The following is a 20,690-nucleotide window of genomic DNA, read 5'->3' on the forward strand; positions in this document are numbered from 1 at the left end:
AAGTTTAACAAAAGTCTTAACATATTTTCGTAATCCAAAAGTTTACTACAAATGCGACTTAATTGTTGGTGAGCGTTACCATCTTCCGCCAAAGCTTTTCCCACCTCCTTTGCGCTTTCCCGCTTTTCCCTCTTTTCCCGCTTTTCCACCCACCACACCCCACCGTAAACAAAAGCCCATAGAAAACCCAAAAGGAATTTGCTGTTGATGATGTTTTGCGCGCTTTTTATTAAGTGATTAAAAGAGAAAGCAAAATAAAGAAGGAAACTCGAAAAAGAAAGTTGAGACTAAGCTGCATCCAAAAAAAAAAAGAAAGGAAAAGTTGTCAACTTGATGAGAGATTCCCTAGAGATTTGAAATTCCCCGGGCGTTAAGTAGGAAAATTAATACTTGGTTGGAAAAAAGATAGGAATTTTGCTGGTTGCGTTTAGTGATTATCGGTAGTCGACTAATTGGATGAAGCAAATAGGTATAGAACTTGCAGTTATAATTGTTAGAATTTATTTCCTAAACATTTTTAAAACACGAACTTGTTTCAATTGACTGAAAAGCTTGCCGTTTAAATATAGTATAGCAAATAATAAAATTATATGTAGAAATGTGGTTTTCTTAAAATAAATATTTTAATTAAAAACGTAAAATTTTTCTTATACCTGTATGAATGTGTACTTAAGCATAAAACTAATTGAATTTTACTGAGCCATTTGTGCAAGCAGTTCACTGATCTTAATAAATTCTGAATGGCCATGGAACCCTAATTAAAAGCTAATGGGGTGCATACAATTGAAAGTCCCATTTAATGAGCAAAAATTAACTTAATGGAATTTTTTAATGTAGTTTTTTAATCTTTAAACTTAATTTATTTCATTTTTGATTTATACAGGGTTAAAAGTACTGATACTATCTAACTAATTGCTAAGCATTAAATTACCACATTTTCCTGTTGAAGTGCCGGCAAGGTATTGTGTGGTAATCGATAATTAGAGTTCACAATTAGAGTTAATTGTGGGGTGGCTTTGCAATCAAGTTTGCATGCTGAGTACATGGCGAGTGCCAATTAAAGGACTTGTTTTCAAAGGACTTACGTAAACGCTAGCCACACACTCAGATTCCTGGACACCACGGACAATGTGTTCAAGTCAGCTCCTTTTCATCCTATCTCCTTGCCACTTTCTCCTCGACACTTTCCCCCCTTTCCCCAGTTTCTCAACGTCTGAGAGTGTTCGATTACAGTTTTGGTTTTTCGGTTTTCGGTTACGGCCTTTCAATTTGGGCTCTGACTTGGTCTTAAGTTGACTCGAGATGTAAGTGGTTTGCTCAACTTCATCACGCCCCCTTGGATCGCCGTTGCCGGAATCAATAAGTGTGTGTGACATTTGTGTCACATTTATGTCGAGTTCTGAGGCATTAATGTGTCCTGCTTTATGGCTTGGTCATAGTTCGTGTTCGTGTTGGTGTTGGTTCCCCTTCCATTGTGGATGCCGTCGTTATGTCCGTATTTATTACGGCAACTCAACTGACACGGCAGTGCTGATGTCCAAAAAAGGGGCACTCCGACACTGACGAAAATAAAAACGAATTTCTTTTAGAAAGCCACAAAAAACCAAATAAAGAAAACGCGTTGAAATTTTAAAGATTTATTTTGTATTTTTGTAATTATTACAAAAGGAACAAACATAAGCTTTTTTGGCCATAATTGTTCAAAGCAATGTTGTAAAGTTATCACAACGCTAGTGCTCAATTCAGAATGATTTTATGCACACTACACATGTTATAAATCTCATAGTCGTTATTTTAAAAATGGATTCATTTTTTGAATTTTAATAACTAATTTAGTATTGGTTTTATTTGTTGTTAATGAGAAGTAAAGAATTTAATGGAAAAACATGATTGCAAGCTATTATTTATTTATTTATTTAAAAAAAATTATTTATATTGTTATATTTATATGAATCTTATTTATGTCATAGGTCCATATAAATAGCCAATTTATGGGAATTTGGAACAGTTTTATATTACAGCATGCTATAAATAATGATGATGGCCATGTCCCCATAAAAGTTATTCAATTAATTGTTATTATTCTCTCTGTATTTTCGCCTATAGAGACATTTTCATTTGTCTCCGGTGCTGATTTTCTGCCTCCCAAAAACACACACAAAATGAAGACATAAAAACTTATGAAATCTTTTCCTGGCAACTGTCACCAAATGCGATTATCCTGACTGATATTTTATATTGGGGGGGGGGGGGGGGGGTTCGAGGGGCTAGTTAATAAATAGTTTGACAGGATACAGGATTTAATGCGACTCCTTGATGGCCTTTATCGATTGATTGTCGGAAGGAAAACACGCCTGAATATATCGCAGCACAATTACGGATTGCATTTATGGCTGGCCAAATGGTTTTATTGCATTTTTGAGCCCCTCAAGGATATGCAGATCCTTCGAATCCGAGTGCCATCCTTCGATTGGCCTGGCCACTTGGCCCTACAATCCACTTTAATCGCCGTCAATGGTTGTGCCAACAGTTTGGATAATCCCGTAAATATTTATGCGCAGTTTGGCCCAAAAGCGGATGGCAGAAGGACAGCAGCTGATGACAACAAAGACATAAATGGTTTTACTGTTAACTCGACTCGAAAACTCGACTATGGGCCACGCCAAGAATCGATAGCTGTCGTGAGTTCCGGGCCAGGGGGTAAATTAAGGGAGGGCCCCCAACTTAATGCCCATGTTGTGCTAACATCCATGTAATCCGTCGAGAACTTGGGCATGTTCCTAAACTCACATAAGCACTTGGTAAGGATTATCATTGAACAAATGTAATGGAAAGTTGGGATTGTTTCATCAATTTTATTTGTGTATTCGCTAGTCAATTGAAAGCCAAGATTTTGACTTCGGTTTATAGAAGTTTTATAGTTTTTAATTCTGTTATAACAAATTGTTAAGCTATGAGCTTAGAAGTTAAACAAATCAGTAAATTCGCTGCTATATATAAGGCTTTTAAATAAAACTCGATTTTCTTGCTAATATAATTATAAAGAAAATTTATAGCTTATTTTTAAATATTAAAATTGCTAAAGTTATAAAAGAATGTCTTGGATTGTGGAATAGATTAGTTTCTTTAGAAAATGCCAAACCATAATTGGGGGGCCCCTTTTGAATTTATGTAAATATTTTTGAAAATTAAAAAACGTGTGTAAAAAAGCCTGGCTGTGCCCTCTTATGTTTATTTATTAACACATGTTTAAAGTTAGGGTTTTGATTTAGCCATTAATGTTTCTTAAACGTGCCAAGCCATGTTTGGGTGTGATCTTTCTAAATTATTTTAAATATTTTTAAAAATATAAAAACCTTTTTAAAAAGACCTGTGCTTATTGTGTTTGCTTAATTTTGTTAGAAATTCAAGCACATTCTTAACACGGTCATTTGCGAGCACGGAATAAGCCAAAGAGGAGAACCACAGCTGCCGACATTCTGTCGCTGTCACGATTCTGGCCAACTCCTTTTGGCCAGGACGGGGTGTGGAAAAGGGGAAAACAAGCAGGAAAACAGAAAACACGTAAAAACAGAGTAGACCAGACCAGACCTGAGCAGACCTGAGCAGACCAGACCATTCCAATACCAGACCAGGCCAACGGGCATTGGTCAAATGTGGCCGAGGCCGAGTACGTGTGCGGCTGGCCGTTTGGTATTTGGTATTTGTGGACAGGACTGCGTCGACCGTTTTGGCATTGAAACAAATTGAAAAGTTGCGTTTGTCCGTGAAATTGCACTGAGCGAGACGGTGGGCCCTTAATGGGACATGAAAGCGATACTCCGGTACTCCGGTACTAGGCCCGGCCAATTATACCACGTCCCACACTTTTGGCCTGTCAATAACTTCATTTCCGTTACAACGTGATTTAATTAACGATTACCATGTGTTTCCCTGTCCCACCGTTGGCCAATTTTTTATGTAACAATTAAGTGGTTTTCCTTGTGCGTGCTGGTAGCATTTTAACCGACCGCACGATATCTGCAGGAGTGGGACGTAGAACGTGGCTGGTCAGGGGCACTTCGATTTGGGGCCTGCCTTTCACGCACTACTCGTGTGTCCAGCTAATTCCGCACTAATTTCGCGCTCTGATCGGCATACAAATGCGCCCCTTACGATTCCATTAGCCGCTCGGCTGCATTTTGCATGCATCGGCCAACTTTTCCACTTGACCTTGCCAACGCCAACGCCTTAAGCCACCCCTTTCAAACGTATGGGTTTGAAACGCAACCATGACCATATGGATGGTTACCATACTTTAATCATTCAAACAGCTTTTATGTTCATCTCCTTTGATTAAAAACTATACTTACGCTTTATTGCCTAAACAAAAATATTTTTCTCTTTTTCTCCCATTTAATTAACAGCTTTTTCTGTATATTTCATTTGGTTTTTATTTTTCTTTATACCTTTTATTTTTGTTTTATACATATTTTAACTTCACAAAAAAAATATTTGTTCTTTTTAATTAAGTGTTTTCATTTTCATTTTTGTTTTTTGTTTTTTGGTTTTGTTTTTTTGTTTGTTTTTGGTTCATGCAGTTTTGCATTTAAACGACATTTTTGTTAGTTTTGAAACAATGTGTTTGTTTTTATTGCATGGAAAGTTTGTTCGTTTGGTATTATCATTTAAAATTTACACCAAAAAAGATCAGCTATGTTTACAACTAGTGTACATTAGTATATTTGTGTATATACTGGTAAGTTTATCAATTTGTAATTGTGTTTATAACGTGGCTCAATCGTTTGGCCCAGAAGATGTACATCGATCGATTGATAACACTGGAAAATCTCTTAGTGGTTTAAAAACGTCGTTCGTCCGATAACAATTCGGTTTTTGATATACTTCCGTAGGCCTTCTGAATTTCCTCCCCCCATAAATGTCGTACTTAGGCCTATGCTATGACATGTATTTTCTGCATGTATTTTTTTTTTTTCAGTTTCTCAACACATAGTATATCGCTCACAAATAAATGGTTAATACAGTTTATACATTTACAACTGAAAATTCAAGTGGTTCTCTAAAACGAGAGTTTTTCAATAGCTTCAATACTTTTTCAATACTTACTTTCATTGGTAAAATTTGATTTCAACAGCTTATAAATTAGGAAAAAACACACATTCTATATGCATATATTTCTTTGTGTTTATAATTACTTGCATTTCTCTAATCTTTAAGGCTTAGGCCGGGAAAATACTTGCAACTAGGTTGGCAATCCTCCAATTTATCAAATTTATCCGTTTTTCTGTTTGTCTCTGTCAATTTGCCAACATTTACATTTTCTTTGGTTTTCGTTTTGTTTGGTTTGTTTGTTTGGTTTGAAAATTTGACACTTTGTTTTTGAAATAGATTTTGCATTAGTATTTGATTGCTAATTCACACACAGATAGTAGATAGCAGATAGAGATAGAGAGAAGTGAACTCCTAGAGAGAGGGAGAGAGAGGGGGGGTGTTGTGAGTGTGTGTAGGTGTGTTAATCTGGGGTGGGAGGATATTATATGTGTTATATTGCACTTCGGGGGCTCCTGTTCGATATTGTCGTGCCCAAGATCAGTTCGATCATATATACTTCATACATATAGTATATGCAGTGGGAAACCAATGGTTCGAAGGATCTAACATTGAATAACCTTAAAAGTGGGCAGAAAATCGATAACATTTATCCAAAAATAATACAGTTCTTCTTCGACAACAACGACAGCAACAGTTTTGTATATGGCTTTTATTTATTGGACTCGGTTCTTCGTCTATTAAGAAAAAGTTTTATTGTTTTTGAAAGCTTTTTGTGGGTGTTTCGGCTAAGGTACAAATTTGCTACAGGTTCAATCTAAGTGGAATAGAGTTTTCGTCAGCTTCTCTGTTCGTTTGTTCATTTTATTCGGTATTCCTCTGGAAGACTACAGCTAAGTACACAGCTATGTATTTATAGGGTTTAAAAATGCAACAATTACTTTGAGTTTAGAGTTAATATCGAGAAAGGTTTGTAGTTGGTTTAACGGCGAAAAAACCACTCACTAACTATGTACAACGAGATGTCCAATTAACCATTTTCCTTTATCTATTTCTAATAGTTTCTGCTCATTTTCTGTGTGTCTCTTAGTTCTAGCTACAAAAAATTACAATTACACACCTATTCATTTTGATAAACACTGTACGTCTTGTATATATATATATATATATATATACCTCTATATATATTTTTGTGTATATGTATGTAAATATAATGTGCATATACAGCGGATATCGGTTTATGCTACTTCTTTGTTTGCTGTGGTCCAATTTCTGATTCAAACTTTTGTTTTATTTGATTTAGCTTGCACACTCGCACACACACAACAGGCACACACACCAGATTTATAGAGTATAGTACACATTGAGACAGCCGACTTGATGACATTCCATCATTGTCACTAATTTGCTAATGGAGAATATATGGCAACAACAATGCGCAGAAACAATCCACTCAACATTACGCATACGCCCTGGGGAGCGCTTCTTTATTTCTCCTTCCCTTTGTATTTGCATTGGGGCTATTATTTTGATTTACACATTTATTTACCTAATACATTTGCTTGCGTGTGTGTGGGTGTGTGTGTCGTGAGCCTACATAAACATATTTCGAATAGAAAGTCAAACTGGTTCCAATTAAAGGTAATTAGTATCTTTTCTTGCTATTTCCTGTTCGTATAAATATAGTTTCTGTGTTATTTAAATTTCTCTCTATATATGTTTCATTACATCGTTAAGAGTAAGTTTTTAGTTTTAGTTTAAGTTTCATTGTGTAAAGCTTTCGTTTCGTACATTTTCAATTTTCAATGGGGGTTGTGTGTTAGGCTGTGTGTACTCACACATTGTCAATTTTTGGTTTTAAGGGTGTGGAGCAAGCAGTGGCACTTCCGGTGCCACCATGTACTTACACTTGAATACTGCTTTAAATGCAACCCAGCCAATTATGCAGATAAAATCGGGTTGTAGTTGGCCTTTCCAATTTTTCCGGACATTTTCTGTATTTTTACAGTTGCACAAACATATCCATAATTGCATATTTATGGACGTGCGGCACCTAGATTTTTATTTTGGCAGATTCGCGTTGTCTTTCTCGCTACACATTTCATTAAGTTTCTATGCAAATTTCTGCATGCGTGTGGGTGTTTATTCAAGCGCGCGCGTGTGTGTGTATGCAGGACAAGATGAGAGAAAAAAAGAGAGAGATAAAGAAAAAGAGAAAGAGAGAAAAGAGAGAGAAAGAGAAGGGGAGAGATAGAAAGCAGATATTTTAATTGCCATACACGAAATTCAATTCCCATGCGTTTGCATCCTTGTTTATTTTGTGTGTGTGTGTGTTTGTGTGCGTGTGTATGTGTCTCCTTGGTGTGTCCAAAGTGGCATTATGAAAACAACAACAAAAGCATGTCAAGCAATAACAGTTAGCAAAAAAGTTAACGCTCAGCAAGTTTCACAACATATCGAAGAACACGAATTTCAATGTGAAATAATGCAAATGGAATGGAATTTAATGACGGCACATTACATTTATCCAATAAAGTAGAAAGCAGCATTCAATTAAAACCAAACTCTACCTTTGTCTCTTTTCCCCCACAATTTGTTTATTTTTCGAACGAAAATTCGGCTTTCAATTTGCATTTCAATGACATTGGAGTTTTTGTTAAAGCAAAATATTTTACAGCCCGAAATTGGCCTGTTTGTTAATCGGCATATATGTTTTTTTAATTCTTTCTTTAATATGATTTCTGAGTAATACAGAATGTTATTATCGATGCGGCAGCGTTTTATTTTTCGGTTTGGGTCTGGACAATTTCAAATGGGGCATTGAAGATAGTAAATATTGGTTTGTTAATTCGTTATCTCTCTAGATATCCCAGTACACACACACATCCAAAACACACCCACGCACTTTAAACATAATACATGGAAAGTTTTTTCCTTTGAGCAATGTTCTCCCACAAATATTATTTATCCCACCGTTTTGTTTTTAAATTTTTAATGTTTTTTGTTGTTTAATATACTTTGTTTTTCCATCACAGCTAACGTCAATTCATATAACTCTAGGACATCTAACAACATTTCTAAGAAGACTTTTCTGGGCACAAATAATAGGATACAAAGAAACATAAAGTAAAATGTTGAATGCATTTCATATATTTTCATTTTTGGTTCATTTTCACTTACATTTTCTATAGATTTAACTGTATTTAAGACTATAACACATTTGACAGTTTGCAACAACAATCGATACACACAGAGAACGTTTTAAACTCTTTTTAATTTCATTTGGCTAATTGTAGTACAAACAATAGGGCGAATTGAAACTTAATGCACATATACAGTAGGGTGGATCTCGGTTTTTAATTGAGCATTTAATTTAATTTAAAATCTTTTGACAAAAAAAAATGTATTTACAATTATTTGTTTAGGACTTTTTTTTTTTGCCTTTTGTAACAACTCACGTAGAATATAAAATAAAACATAACAAAAACTTTTAGGTACAATTGAATTTTCTAAAATCCTTTTCCAGAATTTAGAAAGGCTGATGTAATGTATAAAATAGACGAGTTAATTGGAGCAAAATCATTTTTTAAATATTTTGAATTGTTAAATATTAACCGCATTAATTTTGGAATATAACAAAAATCATATAATGTTTTTCTTTTAAATTATTGGTTAGCCAATTTTGAGCTTTTAGAGATCCACCCTGAAAAACACACATATAATACATATAAGTATACATATATTTTAAACACCGAATCGGGAAAGCGTTTCTTTTGGGGCTGCCATAAAAGTCTCTGGAGCTTCGAAAGAGCTCATAGATGTGTGATAGAAGTACTTTGCTTAGGGCAAACCATATCACACATATCACACACCCTTGCAAGTGGTTTCAAAGACCCAAAGACATTTGCAGTTCCCCCTGGATGTGGTATATACTTGTTGTAGGGGACTTTGATTGGGGTGACTGGATGTCTGGATGACTGGGTGACTGGGTGAGGATACTCACTGCTCACCGCGATTAGCAGGAGACACCCTGCTTGGCCACCGTGTACCAGGTGCTCACGGTGACCAGCGACGGCGAGTCGGGGGTGGTGGGCGGCGGTGGCTGCTGCGGATCGACCTCGACCTCGGCCCCGCCCACAATCACGTTCAGGGGTGGGAGGGGTGTTAGTTCGGAGGGCGGTGCTGGTGGTGCAGGTGGTGCTGCTGCTGCTGCTGGTGGTGGCGGCTCTTTGGCTAATGGAGCAGGCGGTGGCAGCGCACGGGGCTTTCTCGGCCGCGACTTGTTCTTGGCCTTCTGCGACTGCGACTGAGGGTGGTGGAAGTGCATGGGCTGGGGGGTGTGAAGGTCACGACCCACCTGCGGCCCCACCTGCGGACACCGGAAGCGGATGGCCTGCTCGTTGGCCACATTGATTTCCGGCCACCGCTGCTGATGGTGACCCTGATGGTGACCCTGGTGGTAACCCTGATGGTGACCCTGATGCTGACCCTGGTGACCCCCACGCTGCTTGCTCTGATGGCGCTTCCTGCTCTTGCTGCGCTTGCGCGACTTGGACTGGGACTGCGATCGGCGGCCGGATCTGGGCTGCACCACCGACTGCGGTCTTTGGCAGTGCCGGCAGACAAAGGATCTGTACTCCCCCTCGGAGTCCTCAGATTCCTCCGAGTCATGCTCCTCCTCCTCCTCATCATCATCATCCACATCCTCCTCCTCATCATCCTCATCCACATCGTAATCATTGGGCTTGCGGCCCAGGACATTGCAATTGAGTGTGGTTCCAGTGGCCACCGAGGCGGTGGTGGTGCTGGTGGTGCTATCGCCATCCATGTCGATTATGTGACAACAGTTTTGATGTCTAGTGCTATGTGGTTGCTGCTGTTTTTGCTGTTGCTTGTTCTTCGTCTTGTGGTTGGACTTACGTTTATCTGGCTCCTGCTGGTTGTGCCGACGTTGCTGATGTTGCTGGTGTTGCTGGTGGTGTTGCTGCTGGGCCAACTGCTGGTGTCGCCGCCGCCGCGGCACCGTGTACTCATCGCCCTTGTCCGTCGGATATGGTCAGAACGCTGTGTCGAACACGGACATCGACCGGGAGATGGCGTCGTCGTTGCGACAGGCCTCCAGGAACTCATCCAGCGTGACCACGCCATCGCGATTGGTGTCCATTTTCTAGGGGATACAAAGAGTACGGTACACATTTGTATTCGTTTATTTTTGAAACAGAAGCTTTATCTTTTATTTACTAAAAAAAATAAGGCTTTTTATGTCCTATAGAAAGATAATCAAAACTGGTATCAAAGAAATTGTGTTAGAGACATTTTGTTAACTAACCATGACCACGAGTTTTAAACTTAGATTTATGTATTCATATCATAAAAACCAATACTTGCACCAAAATATTTAAGTGATAATGATCAATACTCTTTTTATGATAAAAAAAATAATTTTTCTGTATTAAATATTTTTTTATAATATTTTTGTAAATACAAAACTATTGTATTGTTTAAGGAACTTCACAAATTCATAAAGCTTTAATTTTTAACATGTCTTCTACAAATCAGAAAGACATGACAAGAAATTGTTATATGAAAACAAAGTAACTAAATTTGTGTTTTTCATTTCTTTGCAATTCATAATTTCTTGAATTGTAATAATAAAATACTTTGCTCTGAGTGCTTTACAAAAACGGAGCAACTTGTCAGTGGCGGACTGCTTGCGATTGGCACTGCTTTGACTAACAGCTTCCGCTTCCGGCAAGCAGAAGAGAGCTACGGAATTTTGATTTAGAGCGTCGAGCAGGACAACATTTGGAATGGCTCCCGAATGATCCTGGCCATCTATTATCAATTTCACCCTCGCATGCCATTATTTAGGGGCGTTCGCCGTTCGCATTTGCTGTGCTCAATTTATTCCGAATGCCAACGACCGCTAATGACAACGCGTGACTGGCAAGCCAAACAGGACGATGTCCTGCGGATGGCGGATAGCGGATGGCAGCTGGCGGATGGCGGATGGCGGATAGCGGACTCACTTCCAGCCGTATGCCCAGCCTGAGTCGCTGGCCGGACAAATTGAAATAGACAATTTGAATTTGCATAATGCAAAGTAAATAAGTTTCATGTTCGCGAGTTAAATTCAAATTTTATGCGAGCAATTAGCATAAATAATGGTCGCGAATTGTCCGGGATTTGCGATTTCGAACGCGACTCACCTGGAAGATCTGTTCCACCTTGCCCTTGATCTTCTCCTCCTCGGGACACTCGTCGGGCAGTCGGCCCATCAGCTCGTATATGGCAGTTACAATGTCAGTCATTTCCTCCCTCGTAATGAAGCCGTCGCCATTGATGTCGTACAGCGAGAAGGTCCAGCGCAGCTTCTCCTCCACGGAGCCGCGCGACAGTATCGAAAGTCCTTGAACAAAGTCCTGTGACAGGAAGATAAATAAGTTGGCATGAATGTGGGTGGGTGTGAGGTGTGCAGGTTTGCAGGTGTGAGGCGGCAATGGCGGCAAAGGGCGGAGGCAGACAACCGGAATTACAGGTATAAAAGAAATTGAAAATATGTTTTAAGAAATTGTTCGTAAACCGCAGCGCCTAGGAGCAAGTACACCTGCGTTCAATGAACTAGAAATGAAACAAATTTGTGGTCTTCATCAAATTTTTTTTTGTTTATATTTGTCGGGGCTTCCTATCATTTAAATAACCAACTAAAAAATAATTATAGTTATAAAAGAAATAATTAAATAAACGTTAAAGAATAATTGAACACTTTTATAAAAATCCTCTGCCACATAAGATTTGTTTATAAATGCCTCTACATAAATCAGTTTAGTTTATATATATTTGTTTTGCCCATTAAGACTATTGAATTTTATTTAAAACAAATATAATAATATTAAAAAGCCTATATTATTAAACCAATTTCACAGATTTTCGATTGATCCTTTGTGGTTTAATAATTATATTTTATAAGTTCGTTTTTTTGTAATCCTTGTAGAAATATTATTACTTCAACCGCTGCTGTGTATGTCCCCCACCCCTTTTGAAAGCTCACAGTCCTCACTTCCGGCTGCTGCTGTTTCTGTTTCTGCCGCTGCTGAAGTGGACATTTATTTCTATGCTTTGTATGACAAATGTACCTAGATAAGAACTTGAAAGGAGAATGGGAAAAAGTTTTTACGACCCCCGGGCCCCTTTTTCTTGGCTCCGTGAGGTGTTGAGGCATTTTGGGAAGGCCGCAGCTGACGGAGGACTGGGACTGTGTCTTGCTTTTGCATACCGAATGGGAGAAGTCCGGAGGAGCGAAAAACCGAACAAAAAATCAGCAAAGTAAAAGAGCATGAAACGTGGAAGTATAGTTATGTGCAGAGGGAACGGCAGGAGGAATAGGAATTGGAACAGAGGCATCATTTGTGTCTTGTTCTCTGGCTATTTGGGCAATTGCAGCATCCGACTAATTTATCAAAACGAAAAAGAAAAGCAATAGCAACAAAAAATGTTACAAAATTTACCGAAAACGAAGCAAGAAACTTTCACGTTTCGACGTGGACAAATTGCAGAGCCGCAAGCTGGCAAAACATGCTGGCAATTGAAAATTCGAAGTGAAGTTTGCACTCGGGCCGAGTGATTAAGCGGATCTATGATAGTTTTTGCCTGCTGACCAATGCTTTGCACTGCTTGATGGCAGTGGATTAGAGGCCAAGGAGACAAACGAGAGATTCTGAGCTGCTCTTTGTGATGCCCAATAGCACAATACAAATTTTTGACTGATTTCGGTTCAAGCTGATGGTCGCAAAATGCTGGGATAAAATCCCTTGATTCGTTGGGAGAATTTTCAAATAAGGAAATGGGATATGAGCTTGCTATTCAGTCAACTACTCATTCATTTATCTCATTCATGGGAAAAAGTGTAAATATCTTATTAAGAAATCATTTTGACTAATAATTTAAATGTTTATATATTAATGTTTCGCCAGCGGATTATTTACACAGTTTATGGAACTGTTTTACTACGGTAAGAGATTTGTATGATTAAGAAACACAAATTATTTGGAAATTTAAGCAATAGCATATTAATTACAATTTTAAAACTTCTGTATTTTTTTTTTGCGCAATGCACGAATTCTTTTAATTAGATATTTATTTTGAAATATTTTTAATCAGGATAGGTAAATTTGATCTTCAACTTATATGGTATAAAAAAGAAAATAGTTTCATTGAACAGCATTATTAAAAAATAATTAATTTTGTAGCAACAATAAATAAATTCTTTAATGTTTAAGGCTGCTAATTTATTTAATCAGAGATACAAATACACGGGTTTCATATCCTTTTTATTATAGATAAAATACCTCGTGGTTATAAAGTAAGGGCTTGGCTAGAAGATCCTTTAAAATGAAATGTTGCCATTAGTTTGTAGTTTCGTTTTTCAGGGTTTGTTTAAGTGATCAAAACAAACTGCTTGCTGGCAGCACTCAAGTGTCATGTTAACCTGGTTGCTTTGCTTCACTGCTTGCTTGCCAAAGGGTCCTTTTCGCAATCCTTTCTCCGCAGTTGCCAAAGAGTCCTACTCGATTCTCCTTGCTCCTAGCTCTTAGCTTCTGCTCTTAACCTCCCCCTCCAATATGTTTTTATATTTATTTACCACCCCGCCCCCCACCCCATGACCCTCCCCGACAGCCGCCACTCGATTGCTTTTATCTCGCACACTTGAGCAATTTATCTTTTCTGCCAGCGCAAACAGGTCACACACTCTTTGCCATTCTACCCCTGGCATATTGGCCCTGCCCACAATTTCAATATGGCCGTGAGGGGTTCGCTGTTACCCTGTTTTTGCCATTACTTCTGACGTTCTGCCGCTGTTCTACTCCTGTTGGCAGTTTAATAAACGCGACTGTCATGCAAATCGCGCATAAAACACCTAGCAACAATATGTGGAACTTAATTGAAAAGCGGAAGTCTACTTAGTCAGACCGTCACACACAAAACTAGGGAATTACAGCTGGGTTAAGGGGAGGAGGGTGCCTGTACGGTGGCTTTAAGGCTGGGGGCGTCATGGGTTAAGGGCGCTTCTTTGTACATGCTTTATATCGAGTACGTGCCTGGTAGCCATTACAATTTTGAGGTCATTATTCAACAACGAAAATGGCGAGCAGGCAAAAAGGCAAGAGCTCGCAAAGATAAGCTGTCGGGCGGGGGGAAAAGCGGAATATGCCGGAATATGTTGGGAAAAGCCAGGGGTAGGGAGGGAAAAAAGGAAAACCGGAGCGTTCAGAGATGGACGGCTGACGTGATTGCGATTATTCCTTGCCAGACACTCGTGGATGTAAAGCTGGCTGGCCTGCAATATTGATTTGTAAATTGCACTTCACTGTTCATAAATGAGAGCGAACGCTTGCAAATTATGCAATGAAATATTTATATCTCCACAGCTTGCTCTTCGGACTTGCTTGTTTAAATCATCAAATATGCAAATTTCTTTTAAATTGATAAATGTATAAATCATACACTGTTAAGAGGAAGATAAATAATTGTGTTTAAAAAAAAAGTCTGTCTAACTAAAATTAAATAAACCTCTTTTGAGTAAAAAGGTTTGTTATAAGTTATGAAACACATATTGGATTTTAGTTTTTGAAAAACGGATTACATACTAATCTTTTCACAGTTTTATAAGCTACTTATTTAATTTTTTTTTCGTACGTCTTTCAAATGTTTTCTAAACTATTTAAATTTTATAAATTTTTTTTTAGCCTTCGAAGTTTATAAAAATGTAATTTAACTATTTTAAATTATGAATTCATTGTTTTATATATTAAAAGTAAATGTAAGCAATTAGCTTAGAGTGGGTTTTTAATTCTGAATTTAATTTGTCTAAGCTTTGGGAAAATTGCTGGGTCTTCTGCCGTGTCACGCTGCCCGAACTTTTCCGTTTTCCCTACTTTTCCCAGGGCTGTCCCATTGTTTGACTTGGGTTTTGCGTTTCTGTTTAGCTGCCATCCTCTGCCATTCTTTTTCTGCACTTCTGACTGTGTGTCTTGGGCTCGCCTACTACACTTAGTTTTCCGCTTTTCCCCCTAGGTTCTTCCCCAGCACGACTTTCCCCCCGCAGCCCATAGAGTCACAGTGGCTGACAAAGTTGGCGTTAAAATCGCCATAATTCATCGTTTCAATGGTATTGTGTGTGCTTCCTGGGCCCCCAATCTCCTCCAGCACCAGCACCAGTTCCAGCTCCTCTGACAACCGGAAGTGAAGTTCATTTTCGGACATTGCAGGGGCAGTCGCAAGACATTGGATAAAATGCAAAAAAAAGGAAATTATTCGCAATTTGCATGCGCCACAGGGAGGGTGATGGCATTGTCATTTCTTTCCGCCCCCCTCACAGTCCGCTGAAATTTATTCGGGTTTTCCTTCTTTTTTTTTTTCCCCTTTTGCCAGCTTTTGTTTTGCATTCCGCTGGCTGCAATAGAAACGTTGACAATGACAGGCGACAGCGAAACACGCGAATGCGAATGCGAAACTATAGATTTCCCCCTGGCCGCCAGCATTTTATTTCAATTTCGAGACATTTCACTTTGATTTCTGAATTTCGAGCATTATTTTCCGGAAGGTCTTTGCCGTTTTCCCCCCAAGCGAAAGCGCCAAACAGAAGCGCAAGCAAAAGGAAATGCTGTGAATGTGCAGCGGCTGCCATTATATTTTCAATTTTTCGTGACCGCAACTAATTGAAGCTTTAGCCATTTTTGCAAAAAAAAAAAATGTTATTTTATAGTTCTTAACGTACGCTAATTTTACAGAAAATTAAGTCACTTTTCCGGCTCTTTGCTTGAACGATATTAAACTCCATGGCTGTTTAAAGTTTTTATTTAAAAGTTTTGTGTTCGCAGTATACTTAAGATCAAACTAAAAATGTAAGGATTATTTATAAAATATATAAGTATTTTAAAACGAGAGTGTGGTAAAAAAATTATGGAATTGCTTAAAGGACAGTAAACTGCTAAAACATTTAAAATTGCTTAGCTGTAAAAATTTGAAAGGCTTAAAGAAGTGGTCCTATTGAAATTAATTATAAATCTGAATACGTCTATATGTGCAAATCGGTTAATATCCATTTGTTTATGATTAAAAAATAAAGTTGGTAAAAAGAAAACTGTGAAATATAACAAATGTTAAAGCATTTCTTAACTTGTCTGGAAAATTCACTCTTTTTTCACCAAATACTTCGACCCAATTCACTTGCCATCTTCCATGACCGAGCACTTTTCGGGACCCCGAACTTTAATGTAATTTAAGATGGAGTTGGGTTGGGGATTACAATGCGGGGCGTCTGGTGTCTGATGGTGTACTTTGCGTATTACAAGTTTTGTGCTGGCCAGTTAATAGAGCGTTTGAACATCTATCTGGCGATACTCTTTGTTCTCGGCTGTGTGGCACTAATAAACCGTAACTAAAGGCGCTTTGCCAGGACGAGAAGAAGTTGCCCCATGGACGTCCGACTGTTGTTGTTGGCTTCTTGGGGGCGTTATGCAGCGTCATTTGGCGCCATCCTCCTGGCTTGGGCCCCCTTTTAACCGCCCCTTCTGAGCCAAATAAGCTTCATTTAGAAACTCACGATGCTACACAACTTTTGCTGCTAAGCTGCACTGAGGTAAAAATGTTCTTTCCATATTTAATGAGAGGTCATCTTGAAGATCATAAAATCTTTGGATATTTCATTATATAATACGGCTGGAAAATTAAAAAATTCTTAAAGTAGTAGGTGTAATGGTAAAATAATGTAACATAATGAAATTAAACCTAATTTTATTATTACATTCTGTTCAGGAAATAGTCATTCTTAAACAAATTAAACAAAACAAAATCAAAAAATATATTTTTTTAACTTAAATTGGATTACTTATCTATACGTTGATAGATAGTGATAATAATTTACAATGTTTACAATTTGACTTATTAATATCAGAAACTATTTTAAGTCCTTAAAAAAGGTTAATTCCTATAAAGGTTGTACAATTATTGTAGCTACAAAAATGTTGTTTTTATTTTCGCGCTGTGCTTTAACCTCAACCATAGCAAAGCGAACTTAACTCAACTCGACTCGGCTGTCAGCCATATTTTATACTTAAAATGTCTAAAGTAATTTCATTGTACTTAAGTCTGCCGGGCCCCGCCCACACAGCCCAGATCGCCCACACCGCCCCCACCCTTCGGGTGACCTCAACAATTTCCCTTTGCGCCGCATCATCGTTCGGACATTAAGAGGCGCCCCGAGTAAATTAAATTGAATTGCTATTGCTCGAGCCTGTGTGTGTACTCGAATAAGTCCTACGCACTTACGCATTTACGCATTTCCCTGGCCATTCAATTGGTAAGATTAATTATCGATAACGATAGCCAGCGATAAACGGCAGCGATTCAATCACAACTACGGGCACACTCCCCCGGAACCGGACTCTCGGTGTCCGATCAATTATGTAGTTGGCCATAAATTTGCCCAGCTCTCGACGGCCTTGAACGCATGTTGTATTATCTGACGGAAGAGGCATACACAGGTACACTTGGAAAAATATTTGGTAATTAACTAAAGCCTCTTTGTTTCTTTACTTATTTTATTGACATTTTTGGATTTTCACTCCTAAGTAGTTGTCACTATCACTTTATAATTTTTAGTGTTATTTCTGTTGCATAATGACTTTTCTCTAAGTGTAGGCAACCACAAATGACTGGCTATTAAGGTATATTGCTTGCCTTGCGTTCGCTTTAATTGCAAATGGCACCGACAGACAGCGTAACAGTAAGTGCCACAAATTGTTGTGCGAAAGTTGATTTCTAAGACAATTTCTCAATTTCCTCGCAGCTCTCGATGGTCCAATCTAAATCGCAATTTCGCCCCAGGAAACACACACACACACACACACACACACACACACACACACACACACACACACGGCCGAACTCCATTAGTTGGTCTTCATTGGAATTGTGATTGAGATGAAGACGAGGAGACCTGACCGAAACCCAAAACTCACACAAAACACATCGCACACGGAAATGAGCTGCTCAAATGCTTCCCACTGCATTTCTAGTGCTCGTCATTGGCCGCAGGCCATACTTTGATGTCGCACACTGTCGTTGGCGGGGAAGGGGGGTGTGGGGGCATAAGAATTTCCACAGAAATGAAAAGCAATGTTGGTGACATGGTAGTTTTCACATAGAATTTCTGGGTATCATTAAGGCCAAGGCCAGGTTTTGTCAATCAATATTGAAATTAGTTCATAGAATTTCAAAGTATATCAAAAACAAATGAAATTTGATAGATTGCCAACTAAATTCTAATAATAAATAATCCTTGTTTTAAATAATCTATATCAATATCTATATCACTGATGGAAATAAAGATGGCTTAAGGTGCTGCAACGAAAGCAGGAGATATTTTGGTTGCTGATCCATTGGGAAAATCGCCGCCTTTGTCATTTAAAATTTTGCTCAAATTCGAGACAATCAAAGGATACAAAAAGGATAAACACTTACCTCGAAGCTGACAATGCCGCTGTGATCCTGATCCAGTGTATTAAATACATAGTGCGCATATAAGGTTGGATTGGCTGTTATGTTGGTTGTGGCACATTTTCGACGTTGTTGGTTAAATGGAAACAAGAGAAGAAGGGCGTTAAATAAGAACATTCCACGGGTACGCTGCAAGCTGGCAAAAGTCGAGCAATTAGGTCTCAACTAAAGCGGTTAAACTTTTGGAAACATTTCAAATCAACTCTAGACAAACAAATACAAACACACACACGCATTCAGATGAATATATAAGGTAGCACTCAAAAAGTTAAAAAAAAAATTGGATGAAATTTTTAATTTAAAAACAATAATATTTAAGGTTATTAATAACATATTTAAATTATTAATCTAAAGATTTATGAATTGCTTTTTATAACAAAGAAATGATTGTATAATTTTTAGTTTTATTTTGATAAGAAAGTTATTCAAATTATAATGTCCCTATATACCATGTTTTTCCTTCTGTAGGAAAACAATAATGGTTCGATAGTTGGCCGGCATAAAGATATGAGTTTCGGTGCCCGGTCTTGGTTGGCAACTTTTATGTGGGTCGTCTTCGTCTTGGCTGCGGAAAGTTTCGCTTTTGCTTTAAGTTTTGTCAACCGCAAAAGTTTTTCCATGTTTTCGTACGGGTTGCTACAATTTTTTTTCCTATTTTGTGTGTGTGCTTTTTGTCTTTGCTGTTTATCAGTGCAAAAGTCAACATTTTTTGGGACTCAGGGCTGCCGAAAGTTTCCACTGGGGGTTCAAAAGGGGACGGGAAACAGTTTGCAGCTAATTATGCGAGTGTCTCCTGTGTCTACTGATAAGCACTGCTTGGGCACACTGCTTGCAGATATTAAAAAAAAAAGTGTTGCCTACTTATGGCGGCATTGTGAGTGGAGGGAGTTTTTCGTTTTGGAATAATTTTCCGGCCTTGCTTGCTATCACGGCCTCTGTTCTGAGTTTCGCCAAGAGCACTTAACGCACTTAGTGTCCCCGCCACCATTTTGCGCTGTCAGAAAAATTTCTTTATCTGGCCATCACATAACATTTTGATTGTTGCACTCGCTCACTCACTCGCTCAGCTACTTTTTTATGATTCGCGTTTATGTTTATGACTTGATGCCAAAGTTTTTTGGGTTTATACGTGCACAACGTTTACACCTCTTTGGCAGGACGTCGGCAAGACATCAGTTCATAAAGCCGAATTAAATGCCAGTCTGGCTTGAGGCAAGGGGTCATAAAGCTAAAGTTCAGGCTATTCCCCAATTTTGTTGGATTTACTGTTTGCAGTCGATAACTTAATTTTGGAACAAGTTTACTAACTAGCATTAAGGGTTTGGGCTTAAGTTGTGCTACTTTCGTTATTTAACAGCTTACAAAGTATTAAGCATGTTATTGAATTAAAATGTTTATATTTATATATCTTTTTTGGTTTAAATTAGGTTTATTTTCATTATTTTCTTATTTTAGGCTTTAAATATTCTACAGCCGTTTGCCCAGTAATCGGTGCTGGAACTTTAAACTTTGCATCGCCTTTAAGCCGCGAATCGTACTGTACCCACGTACATCGCGAGTGTATAAATTTATTTGTCCAAATTTATTGTCGCCGTTTGATGCTTAATGTGTTTTTATGACGCATGACGCAAAGTGCCACGCCCACAAGGTCAAAGCTCAATGGCAAAAATGGCATCTGCTCCTTTTGTTTTTTGCGCTCTGCCAAATCAAAAATGACTGCAAATGTGCCATGTAAAAATTCTTATAAAATTTGCGCAGAAATTTGCCAAAAGAAGAACGGCGCGAAAAACAAAAAAAAAAAATGAAACGAGGGGAACGGCCAAAGTGATAAATCACCAACTTTGATGATGCTTTTTTTATTTTTGCCTCTGCCGCGTGCGTGAATGTATGTGTGTGTGAGCGAGTGTGTGGCAAAGCAGCTTATCAAAATAAAAAATGATTTCATTATTTATTTTTCATCAGATAACGGCAGACATGATGAAGAATAAGAGGCGTTTACAGGAGTGGGAGGAATAAGCACGATGTTTACTGGGAATTTCTTGTTTCCGTTTCCGCCTGTCGATGGGCGAATGCTAGTCACC

The 20,690-nt window shown here is 38.3% G+C and overlaps 1 protein-coding gene across 14 annotated transcripts in view; it reads right to left on the bottom strand.

The window, feature by feature from the left end:
• Positions 1-4,394: 4,394 nt before the first annotated feature.
• The window catches only part of LOC128261131 (uncharacterized), an 88,663-nt gene continuing 72,367 nt past the window's right edge, over positions 4,395-20,690 (bottom strand). For 11 of the 14 annotated variants that reach the window (XR_008268226.1, XR_008268225.1, XR_008268218.1 and 8 more), the window contains 4 exons: positions 18,574-18,647; positions 11,259-11,471; positions 9,970-10,216; positions 4,395-7,173 (listed from right to left, as the gene is read on the bottom strand). Coding sequence is in view for 3 of the 14 variants with exons in the window: in XM_052994619.1 (XP_052850579.1) it covers positions 9,065-10,078; positions 10,127-10,216; positions 11,259-11,471; positions 18,574-18,647 (1,391 nt within the window). In the remaining 11 variants the exon portion in view is untranslated. Of the gene's footprint in view, positions 10,217-11,258; positions 11,472-18,573; positions 18,648-20,690 lie in introns of all 14 variants that reach the window. The other 3 variants (XM_052994619.1, XM_052994618.1, XM_052994617.1) reach the window with 2 other exon arrangements.

The sequence above is a fragment of the Drosophila gunungcola genome (assembly GCF_025200985.1).
Source record: "Drosophila gunungcola strain Sukarami chromosome X unlocalized genomic scaffold, Dgunungcola_SK_2 000056F, whole genome shotgun sequence".
NCBI lineage: Eukaryota > Metazoa > Arthropoda > Insecta > Diptera > Drosophilidae > Drosophila > Drosophila gunungcola.